Source organism: Oryctolagus cuniculus, chromosome 1 (assembly GCF_051225735.1).
Source record: "Oryctolagus cuniculus isolate XC-2025 breed Fujian yellow rabbit chromosome 1, ASM5122573v1, whole genome shotgun sequence".
In the NCBI taxonomy this organism is placed as follows: domain Eukaryota; kingdom Metazoa; phylum Chordata; class Mammalia; order Lagomorpha; family Leporidae; genus Oryctolagus; species Oryctolagus cuniculus.
In genome coordinates this window covers 58,627,265-58,640,111 of record NC_142867.1, presented here as the reverse complement: position 1 = coordinate 58,640,111, position 12,847 = coordinate 58,627,265, and the positions used below count along the sequence as shown (strand labels likewise).

Below are 12,847 nucleotides of genomic sequence, written 5' to 3'. Positions count from 1 at the left end.
GAATCCGGCGCCCCAACCGGGACTAGAACCCGGTGTGCTGGCGCCGCTAGGCGGAGGATTAGCCTAGTGAGCCACGGCGCCGGCCGAAGAGCTGTTTTTTAAAAAAAATATGCAAAATTGATACACTACTGGCCCAACTACCAAAGGGGAAAAAAAAACAAAGACCCAAATCAATAAAATCAGAGATGACAAAGGAGATGTGACAACAGACCACAGAAAATAAAAAGAATCATCAGGAATTACTACAAAGAGTCTATGTGCCAGCAATCAGAAAATCTAAAAGAAATGGATAGATTCCTGGATACATACAATCTATTACAATTGAGCCATGAAGGTAGAGAAAACTTAAATAGATCAATAACCGAAACAGAGATTGAATCAGTAATAAAGATCTTCACAACAAAGAAAAGCCCAGAACTGGACAGCTTCAATGCTGAATTCTACCAGACATTTAAAGTAGAACTAACTTCAATTCTTCTTAATCTATTCAAAGCAATTGAAAGAGAGGGAATCTTCTCAAACTCCTTCTATGAAATTAGCATCACCCTAACACCTAAATGAGAAAAACAAGAAACAACAGAGAAAGAGAACTGTAAACCAATATCCCTGAGGAAAACAGATAGTCATTAACAAAATACTAGCTAATTGAATCCAGCAAAACGCACAAAGATCATTCACCTGGACCAAATGGGATTTATCTCTGGTGTGCAGGGATAGTGCAACATTCACAAATCAATAAATATGATATATCACATTAACAAGCTGAAAAATAAAAACCATATGATTATTTCAATAGATACAGAGAAAGCATTTGATAAAATACAACATCCTTTCACGATGAAAACCTTAAGCAATTTGGGTTTAGAAGGAATATTCCTCAACACAATCAAGGCAATCTGACAGACCCACAGCCAGTATTTGATTAAATGGGGGAAAAGTTCTAAGCATTCCTACTAAGATCCAGAACCAGATAAGGATACCTCACACTTTCACCATTGGTATCCTGGAATTTTTAGTCAGAGCCATTAGGCAAGAAAAAGAAATCAAAATGATGTAATTGGAAAGGATGAAGAATTTTCTAAAAAAATTGGAAAGGATGAAGTCAAAATATCCCTGCTTGCAGATGACATGATTCTATATGTTGGGATCCAAAAGGTTCCACTGAGAGACTATTGGAACTCATAAAAGTGTTTGGTAAAGTGGCCAGATATAAAATTAACACGCAAAAATCAATAGCCTTTGTATACACAGACTATGTCATGGCTGATGAAGAACTTCTAAGATCAGTCCCATTCACAATAGCTACAAAAGAATTAAACACCTTGAAATAAATTTAACCAAGGAATTAAAATATCTATGATGAAAATTATCAATGATTAATGAAAGAAATAGTAGAAACCTCCCCCCCAATAGAAAAGTCTTCCATATTTGTGGATTAGAAGAATTAATATCATCAAAATGTCCATACTACCATTAGCAATTTATAGATTCAGTGCAATCCCAATCAAATACTTATGACATTCTTCTTGAATGTAGGAAAAACTATGCTGAAATTCATTTGGAAACACAGGAGACACCAAATAACTAAAGCAATCTTTACAACAGAAACAAAACTGGAGGTATCACAATACCAGATTTCAGGACATACTACTGGGGAATTGTAATCAAAACAGCTTGGTACTGGCACATAAGTAGACTAAATAGACTTGTAGACCACTGGAACAGAGTAGAAAATCCAGAAATCAATCCATGCATCTACATCCTACTAATCTTTCACAAAGTAGCTAAAATCAATCCTTGGAGAAATATACTCTCTTCAACAAGTGGTGCTAGGAAAACAGGATCTTCATGTGTAGAAATATGAAAACAAGACCCCTACCTTACACCTTACACAAAAATCAACTCAAAATGCATCAAGAACCTAAATCTATGATCCAATACCATCAAATTAAAAAAGGAGAGCACTGGGGAAACTGCATGATATTGGCATAGGCAAAGACGTCTTGGAAAAGACCATAGAAGCAGAGACAGTCAAAGCCCAAATTGACAAATGGGATAAAATCAAGTTGAGAAACTCCTGCACTGTCAAAGAAGCAGCAAAGTGAAGAGGCAACCAACAGAATGGGAGTAATTATTTGCAAACTCTGCAACTTATAAAGGATTAATAACAAGAATATATAAAGATATCAAAAAACTCAACAACAACAAAACAAACAATTCAAGCCAGCGCCGCGGCTCACTAGGCTAATCCTCTGCCTGCGGCACCAACACCCTGGGTTCTAGTTCCAGTTGGGGTGCTGGATTCTGTCCCAGTTGCTCCTCTTCCAGTCCAGCTCTCTGCTGTGGCCCAGGAAGGCAGTGGAGGATGGCCCAAACCCTTGGGCCCTGCACCCACATGGGAATCCAGGAAGAAGCACCTGGCTCTTGGCTTCAGATTGGCGCAGTGCACTGGCTGTAGTGGCCATTTTGGGGGGGTGAACCAATAGAGGGAAGACCTTTCTCTCTGTCTCTCTCTCTCTGTCTAACTCTGCCTGTCAAACAAGAACAACAACAACAATTCCGTTAAGAAATGGGCAAAGGACTTGAACAAACATTTTCCAAAAGAGGAAATTCAAATTGTCAACAGACACATGAAAAAACACTTAGGAGCATGACCCATCAGGGAAACACAAAAACCACAGTGAGGTTTCATGTCACCCCAGTTAGAATGGCTCTCATACAGATATCAACAACCAAAAATGCTGGCGAGGAAGTGGAGAAAAAAGTACCCTAATCCGCTGTTGGTGGCATTGTAAACTGGTACAGCCACTGTGGAAAACTGTATGTAGATAATTCAGAAATCTGAATGGAGATACTTCAGAAATCTGAATGTAGACCTACCATATGACCCAGGAACCCCACTCCTGGGAATTTACCGAAATGAAATGAAATCAGCAAATGAAAAAGTTATCTGTACTCCCATGTTTATTGTAGCTCAATTCACAATAGCTAAGATATGGAGTCAATACATGATCATTAACTTAAGCCTGTGTAAAGAAATTATTGTGTATGTATACCATGGAACTGCACAATAGCAAGAAAAAAAAGAAACCCTGCTGTTTGCAACAAAATGGATGCAACTGGAAACCATTATACTTAGTGAAATAATCCAGTACCGAAAAGACAAATGCCATATGTTTTTCCTGATCTGTTGTAACTTCTAGAGTAACTAAATGGTAATTTATAGAAGTGAAATTGTCACTTTGAAATGTGATGATTTTGAACAAACCTTGTCTTTACTATTGATGAATAGTTTTTATTTTCATACTATTTTTTTGAACTCTTTTCTTAGCATGGTGTTAATCTTATGAGTATAAAGTAACCTGAACATAGATATTTGTAAAATAAGAGTGAGAATAGGAGAGGGAAAACAAAGAATTGTTGAAGCATTGGCAGGAGGGAGGGTAGAGTAGACTGTATCACTATATTCCTAAATCTGTACATATTAAATACATGAAATGTGTATATCAAATAAACTTCAAGAAAAGATTATTCAATAAAAAGCAGCATTCAACATATCAGTGGTTAGGATTCAAAGACAACAGAATCAGTGGTTTAAGCAACTGAAAAAGTTTCATTAAGTCATTCAATAATATACTATTTTTTCATTCATGTATTTCACATATACATGTATGTTCACTTTGTTACAGGAACTGTGTAAAAATCAGTCTCCTGGAAAAGGGAAATTACTGTAGTAATGTGTGGGAGCAGTTAGCATCGTAGCAAAAATGTAAAGTAATTATATTTACATTTACAAAATTACATTTACAAAATTACAATATTACATTTACAAAAATGTAATTAAAAATGTAAAGTAATTATAACTGTAATGAGTGTTTTAAAAAAATATACAGTAGTCTGCAATAATGGTATTCTTATTTTGTTCTGGAGCTTCTGAAAGGGTTCCTAGAGAATGGTTGACAGTGTTTAGGTTTATACCTGTAGCATAAATAACTGTTACTAAGGTTAAGAAAAATGTGTTTTTCAGGTAGAAACTCTGTGTAAGAGATGTTCTTTTTTTAAGCTTTTATTTAATGAATACAATTTTCATAGATCCAACTTTAGGAATATAGTCATTTTCCCCCATATCTACCCTCCCACCCCTACTCCCATCCCACCTCCTACTCCCTCTCTCATCCCATTCTTCTTTAAGATTCATTTTTAATTAACTTTATATACTAAAGACTAACTCTATACTAAGTAAAGATTTCAGCAGTTTGCACACACACAATATAAAAAGTACTGTTTGAAAATAAGTTTTGCAGTTACTCCTCATAGTACAACTCATTAAGGACAGAGGTCCTACATGGGGAGCAAGTACACAGTGACCCCTGTTGTTGATTTAATAATTGAAACTCTTATGTATGACATCATGACATCAGTGATCACCTGAGGCTCTTGTCATGAGCTGCCAAGTCTATGGAAGCCTTTTGAGTCCACAAACTCTGTCAGTATTTAGACAGGGCCATAAGCAAAGTGGAAGTTCTTTCCTCCCTTCAGAGAAAGGTACCTCCTTCTTTGATGGCCCCTTCTTTCCACTGGGATCTCACTCACAGAGATCCTTCATGTAGGATATTTTTGCCACAGTGTCTTGGCTTTTCATGCCTGAATGCTCTCATGGGCTTTTCAGCCACATCTGAATGCCTTAACATTTGATTCCGAGGTCAGAGTGCACTTAAAGCGATTGTCATTTTCTGAGTCTGCTATGCGGACCACTTCCCATGTTGGACATTAACTCTTTTTTAATTATGTCTACTATTAATACCAGGTACTTGGTGCTATTTGTATGGTTTCTTTAAGACTTAATCCTATCTATATGTTCACTTTAGCACTTAATATGATCACTTTAACAATTAAGATGGCATTTTACAGCTTTACAATTACCAACTTCCTTCTCCCTCTCTTATTCCCCATTTTATTTTTTACTGAGATCTATTTTCAATTGACTTTGTATATATATATTACACTATATATAAATAATATATATTATATAATATATAATATTATAATATATATATGATCAACTCTATTTTAAGTAAAGAGTTCAACATTTAATATGAAAAGCGAAAAGAAAAAAAATATGTTCCTTGACAGTGAAGGCGAGGGGTGTTCAAGTAAGAGTTAGTCTTGAGGCAGGAGATAATATAGCTAGGTTTAAGGATTTGGAAGAAGACCAAATTATTGGTTCTTAGAATTGTGTGCTTACAAACCAAGAAGAAAAAATGTTCAGAGATTGAAAGGAAATATGTGTTATGTTCAGAAATTCATAGCACATGTTAAGTATTGTTGCTTTGATTCTAAGATATTTGGATTATAGACGTGGTTGGTGTATGCAAAATAAACTGGGTTAAGAGACAAAAGAAGAAAGCTGATTAGTTAGAGTTTGTACTTGGCTTCTTCAGAAAAAAATAGAAGCAAAGAAATCTCTAGATCTGTGTATTTGAATGGATTTAAAACAATTTATGGAAAATGTATATTATAAAAAAACTGCATGGATTTCAGATTGTTTTTGCACAAAATAAATTATATTTTAATTTCATTTCCATGAAGCTTCTAAAGTTTCCTTGTTTTTCAACCACAGAAAGCTTTCTTCTACTGAATATTCATGGGATACCGTTAAATCAAATTTCACCAAAATAACAAGTGTTCACTGAGAAAACAGTTTCCTTCTAAGCTCTCTCTTCAGAGCCCCTTTAATCTCATTATTCCTGAGACTGTAGATGAGGGGGTTCAACATGGGGATCACCACCATGTAGAACACAGACACTATCTTGTTCTGGTCAGTTGAGTAGCTGGACTTGGGCATCACATAAATGAATGTAATGGTCCCATAGAACAGAGTGACTGCTGTGAGGTGGGAGGTACAAGTTGAGAAGGCCTTGTGGCGCCCCTCAGTGGAGTGCATCTTCATGATGGTGATGAGGATGTAGATGTAGGAGACAGCTATGACAAACACTGTGACCACAATGATGGAGCCAGCAGTAAACGACGGAACAACTGCAGGGACACTGACATCAGAACATGAGAGTTCAACTAAAGGAGCAAAGTCACAGAAAAAATGGTTGACTCTGTTTGGTCCACAGAAGAGTAAAGAATAGAAGCATATGGTAAAAGAGCACGTGTTGAGGAACCCACCTATGTAAGCAAGTATGAGTAACTGGACACAGACTTGTGTGGACATTTTGTTTGTATAAAGCAGTGGGTTGCAGATTGCCACAAAGCGATCATATGCCATGGCAGCAAGAAGGAAGCACTCACTTGACCCAAAGAAAGCAGCTGATCCAAGCTGGAAGTCACATCCAAAGTAGGAAATTGTGTTTTTCTCCCTTAAGAAGTTTACAAGCATGTTGGGTGTAACAGAAGATGACATACCCATGTCAGCAAAAGCCAGTTGGCTCAGAAAAAGGTACATGGGATGATGGAGCTGCGAAGAGATTCTGATAAGAACGATTGTGCTGAGATTGCCAGATATGGTCACCAGGTAGATGCATAGGATGATCACGAAGAGGACGACTCGTAGCCCTGGATCATCTGTTAATCCCAGGAGAATGAACTCTGACACTGCAGTGTGGTTTCCACCCACCAGGGAATCCATAGGACAATGGAGATGCTGACAAAGTGAACCTATGATGAAAACAGTATATTAAAAATTTATGAACATTATATTGCCATTAATGTACACATGAAGATTATTAATAAATATGTCATTCAAGCAAAATTGGGACTAAGAATTGCTTTTTTATTCTACAATCCCAGAATCCATATTCTCATATTTATGTGTAATATATCTTTCTATATTTAAAAAGTAGCTTACAGCAGAAATAACAGAAATATATTGTTATTTAAGTATTTTAAAGTGTATCTTTAACTATAGATTCATACATTTGAGATTTATGAAAATAAAAACAAAGAATAGTAACTCTAACAAAAAGGATTAAAATGTTTAAGTATAGGTGTGTATAATAGAGACTAGCATTTTTGAATGATTACTAAATTAGGGGCCCAAGATTGAATTGAAAAGTATATAGATACAATTTTTTTGGCTTCATCGTTAAACTGATGATAAGGACTTGTGTCCCTCATTAGAATGCTTGGATTTAAGTCCCAGCTCCACCCCCAACTACAGGTTCCTGCTAGTGCAGACCCTGAGGGGCAGCAGTAGTGGCTCAAGCTATTGGGTTCTTGTCACCATGCGGGAGACCTGGATTCAGTTCCCAGCTCCCAGCTTTGGCCTGACTCCATATCAGTCCTGTTCATTACAGCCATTTGGCAAGTGAACCAGCAGGTTGCAGATGGGAACTCCCTATCTCTGTCTCTGTCTGCCTGTCTGTGTCTTAAATGGGAAAAAATTTATTTAGATAGGATGTTTCATTTTACTTTTCCTAAAATAATGTTATGTGCTTGTATTTTTTTATAGACAAGGAAACAGATTTTGAAAATCTTGAGTAAGCTACCTAAGGTTACATGAGAAGTGATAGTATCAGAACAGGACCACAGGCAGGCTCAACTCAGTCCATTTCTTCAGTAACTGTGCTAAACATGAAATTAAGTAATAGCTACAGTGAAGCTGAATACCCTTGTAAAGAGGGAATAACAGATTTAGCCTTTCATTTTTCTGATAGGTGATACATAATAAGGTTCATATTTGGTTATGTAGTTTACATTGTATCAGTTAAACAAGTCCATTAACTTTAAAAAGAAAAATTCAGTTTTCTTAATACAACAAGGAAGATATAGAAAGGAAGTTAAATTTATAAATGTAGCTACCTGTTGTGAATTTGTTAAATAGTTTTAATATTTCATATGAAAATGTTTAAGTAGAAATATCAGTGTAATCACAAGTAAAATGATCAGTATTTAGATCATAATTGAAGAATGTTTATTCAACTATGTCAAATGTTACAATGTTTTCTGAGTACAGTATTATAGAATGAAATCATATTATTTTAAAATAGTATATTCATAAAACTGAATAAAGCTTTATCCTAAAACATTAAGAAGTTTTCCCATATTCACCCAGCTAGTGGCCAGGTTGATGTTCATACTCAAAGTTTTACTGCATTATTTGTTCGTCTTTGTTCAAAAGATGTATGACGGTGATGCTAGAGCATTCAGGCCTGTACACAAATCAGGTCTTCCACAACCTATTTGCTAATAGTGTATAACAAAATTATTTCACATCTCATGAATATATTAGGATTACAGCTGAATGCTAACATAGATAGTGTTAAAGACCATAGTTCTAGTCTTATGGATAAACAAATTGGAAATCTTGGTTAACTGAATTCTATCTGTCTATTTACAATAATTTTGATGGTAGAAAATTCAGTTAATTCAGGTAAAGTCTTTTACTAGCCAGCTACCTGCTTATAAGTGCTGATTCTCAACTATGGCTTGTGAATACAGATACAACTTTAAAGGAAAAGATATATTCAAAAGGTAAATGAAATTGACTTACAAAAGCCCAAATATTACCTCTTGATAGAAGAGTTTGCTGTCATCTTACAGAAATAAGTTCTAAGTCATTGTTATAAAGCAGCTGTACTATCTTTCGTTATTGTTTTCACTTGGGGACAAATCTCTGAAGATTATACAAACTCAAATGTGAATTCCAAAGCACTAGGGATCATTATCACATTCTCAGGTGTGTATTGAGCAGTTTGTTTCACAAAAACACCATCCTCAAGGGTCACATCAGTTCTCAAATGATGTTTTTATTTTATGTCATTGACATACTTTCATTTCATAATCATTAAGAATGTATTATAATAGATTATCCCATAGCTAAATATTAGTCTTAAGTTTAATTTGATATTTTAGACTAAAGAATGCTAAACTATAAAGTAGAAACCTTAGCTTTAGTCATTCAGTATGTGTTCATTTTATAAGTATGTTGTAATGATAAATCTAAGATATTTCCTTAGATATCTTGGGGAATTTGGGGTGAGATGACATGTTAAATTGAATTTGAAATTAACAGTTATTTAAGATATGTTCATATTTTTACAGCAAAAGGTAAAATGCTTTCAAATTTGCATAGACAGAGACTTGTTGTAGGAATGTGCTTTGCAATATTTATTCCAGGCATTTGTCACTCTGTGATATAAGAATTCAAAGCATAGGTATAAATAAAGTGCAATAATAAGAGCAGGATTTGCTCAAAAAAATGAGTATACATATAGGCATAAGTGTGGGCAACTTCACAATGATAAAAACTCCCCAGGGGAGGGCCAGAGAGCTGCCCACAAGGAAAGAGCATGAGAAAAGGCAAAAAGAGAAGGGCACTCCTTTATGGGGTAGGGATGGTTCCCTAATTGAATATACAAATTGGGTGGGGTTTGGGTGGAGTTCATTGGGCATGATGTTTTCTGGGAGAGTTTCGTGGCATCTCCACATGGAGCTCATTGTACACATGCTTGTTGCATCCTCTCCGTCCTGGCCCTGGAGTAAACTCTGGAGCCTCATGGGAAAATGAGTATGCTGGATTGGCCTGCAAGGGTGCAGGGCTGCAGGAAATCTTCCAGCTTGGTTTTCTCTTCGTAACTCCCTGACTATTCTGGGTTGCATTTCACTGTGAAGTAAAAATAGGTTTGGTGTGATATTAATATCTCGGTTTTCAAGAGAAAATGATACTTAGGTATGTATATAATTTCTGCATATGAAGTGAGTGTCACAAAATGTTAAAACTATTAAATTATTTATTTATTATTTTATTTTCCCCCCAAAGAAAGCTTTTATTTAAGGAATACAGATTTCATGTATTTCATATGTACAACTTTAGGAATATAGTGATTCTTCCCACCATACCCACTCTCCCACTCATTCTCCTCCTCCCTCTCCCATTCCCAGTCCCATTCTTCACTAAGATCCATTTTCAATTAACTTTATACAGAGAAGACCAACTCTGCTAAGTAAAGAGTTCAACAATTTGCATTGTAAAAACAAAACAAAACAAAACAAGAGAGCTACTTGTTCAAGAATAGGTCCTTTTAAAACTTTGCCCAAGGGCGGGCAGGGAAGCAGGAGCAGTGAATCCCATTAGGATGGGTTTGGAGCTTGACAACACAGGTTGGGCCATATGGCCACCTGGCTTCCAGCAGTGGTGGCGGGGGCTGGAGCTTGGGATGTAAATCAGGGTGTAGATTGTGCCTACAATGTTTCCTAACATTCCCCCCTTTTGTTTTTTATAAAGCAGGCATTGTATGGCATTATATTGGCCCAAAAGTCCAGGAGGGGTAGAGGGACGATAATCTGTCTTTAGAGCTACTTCCTGCTGACATGGGGCGATGAGGTACTCTTTGCTGGCGTGGGGCGATGTCTCAATCGGCCATCTCCTGGGTGGGGAGCTGAGTATATCTTTTGGGACATTTTTAACTATTAGATCTCAAATACTTTGATCCTACTGTTGATATTATATCCTTGGCTTTTCTGTACCTTCAATTATATATATTTTGAACCATTTGCTATTGGTTTGCAGGATTCCTGCCTTGTCCTTTTTTGAAAATCTGCTTTTTTTCCATACATCATACTATATGATTTTTATTTTATGTTATTTTAATTGAAATAAAAGTGTATAACAGACCTTAAAAAAGTTAATGGAAAATTAGTGTTATGAAAAAAACTATTGATTTCAATGTTTTTGCATTAAAATTTTGTACTACTTGTTATAACATATTTAAACAGGAACTATCTGGAGGCACTAAAATGATATTAGTTCAAAAAGTACTATCAGAGTAAAATGAATTCTGTTAATATTGAAGTAAGAGAAAACATCAAATTTATGATAAAGCTTGAATTGAAGAATGGTGAAATCCTCAATACTTTATGAAAAGTTAATAGTAATAATGTGTCAAATAAGAAATTTATCAATGAATAATGTATTATAAAAGGGTAAAGATGATATTGAAGATGAAACCCCCAGCAACAGACAATCCACATTATTTGTGAGGATATATTTAGGCTTATTCATGCTTTAATTGAAGAGGACCAATGTTTATCAACAAACATGATAGTCCATAGCATGCCTATCATTTTATTCAGCTTATTTAATTTTTTTTCTTTTTAAATTTTTTTTATTTAGTAAATATAAATTTTCAAGTACAGTTTATGGATTACAATGGCTTCCCCCCCCCATAATTTCCCACCCATTCACACCCCTCCCATCTCCCGCTTCCTCTCCCGTTCCATTCACATCAAGATTCATTTTCAATTATCTTTATATACAGAAGATCGATCTAGTATATATTAAGTAAAGATTTCATCAGTTTGCACCCACACAGAAACACAAAGTGTAAAAATAGTTTCAGTACTAGTTATAGCATTACTTCAAATTGGACAACACACTAAAGACAGATCCCACATGAGAAGTAAGTACATAGTGACTCCTGTTGTTGACTTAACAATTTGACACTCTTGTTTTTGGCGTCAGTAATCTCCCTAGGCTCTAGTCATGAGTTGCCAAGGTTATGGAAGCTTTTTGAGTTCACTGACTTTGATCTTATTCCGACAGGGTCATAGTCAAAGTGGAAGTTCTCTCCTCCCTTCAGAGAAAGGTACCTCTTTCTTTGATGGCCCCATTCTTTCCACTGGGATCTCACTCGCAGAGATCTTCCATTTAGGTCTTCCTTTTTTTTTTTTTTTTTCCAGGGTGTCTTGGCTTTCCATGCCTAAAATACTCTCATGGGCTCTTCAGCCAGATCCGAATGCCTTAAGGACTGATTCTGAGGCTAGAGTGCTGTTTAGGACATCTGACATTCTATAAGTCTGCTGTGTATCCCGCTTCCCATGATGGATTGTTCTCTCCCTTTTTGATTCTATCAGCTAGTATTAGCAGACACTAGACTTGTTTGTGTGATCCCTTTGACTCTTAGACCTATCAGTGTGATCAATTGTGAACTGAAATTGATCACTTGGACTAGTGAGATGGCATTGGTACACGCCACCTTGATGGGATTGTATTGGGATCCCCTGGCATGATTCTAACTCCACAATTTGGGGCAAGTCCGATTGAGCATGTCCCAAAATGTACATCTCTTCCCTCTCTTATTCCCACTCTTATATTTAATAGGGATCATTTTTCAGTTAAATTTAAACACCTAAGAATAATTGTGTGTTAATTACAGAGTTCAACTAATAGTACTAGAACAAAACAAAGAGAAAATATTAAAATGGATAAAGTATTACATTGTACATCAACAGTCAGGACAAGAGCTGATCAGGTCACTGTTTCTCATAGTGTCCATTTCACTTCAACAGGTTTCCCCTTTGGTGCTCAGTTAGTTGTCACCGATCAGGGAGAACATATGATATTTGTCCCTTTGGGACTGGCTTAATTCACTCAGCATGATGTTTTCCAGATTCCTCCATCTTGTTGAAATGACCGGATTTCGTTGTTTTTGACTGCTGTATAGTATTCGATAGAGTACATGTCCCATAATTTCTTTATCCAGTCTACTGTTGATGGGCATTTGGGTTGATTCCAGGTCTTAGCTATTGTGAATTGATCTGCAATAAATATTAATGTGCAGACAGCATTTTGTTTGCCAATTTCATTCCTTTGGGTAAATCCCAAGGAGTGGGATGGCTGGGTCGAACGGTAGGGTTATATTCAGGTTTCTGAGGAATCTCCAGACTGATTTCCATAGTGGCTTGACCAGTTTGCATTCCCACCAACAGTGCGTTAGTGTCCCTTTTCACCACATCCTCACCAGCATCTGTTGTTGGTAGATTTCTGTATGTGAGCCATTCTAACCGGGGTGAGGTGAAACCTCATTGTGGTTTTGATTTGCATTTCCCTGATTGCTAGTGA

The 12,847-nt window shown here is 36.2% G+C and overlaps 1 protein-coding gene across 1 annotated transcript; it reads right to left on the bottom strand.

The window, feature by feature from the left end:
• Positions 1–5,686: 5,686 nt before the first annotated feature.
• LOC100339699 (olfactory receptor 5P6) lies at positions 5,687–6,634 on the bottom strand. The gene has a single exon (XM_002708783.3). The coding sequence runs from the start codon at positions 6,632–6,634 to the stop codon at positions 5,687–5,689; it is 948 nt and encodes a 315-aa protein (XP_002708829.1).
• Between the last annotated feature and the right edge of the window lie 6,213 nt (positions 6,635–12,847).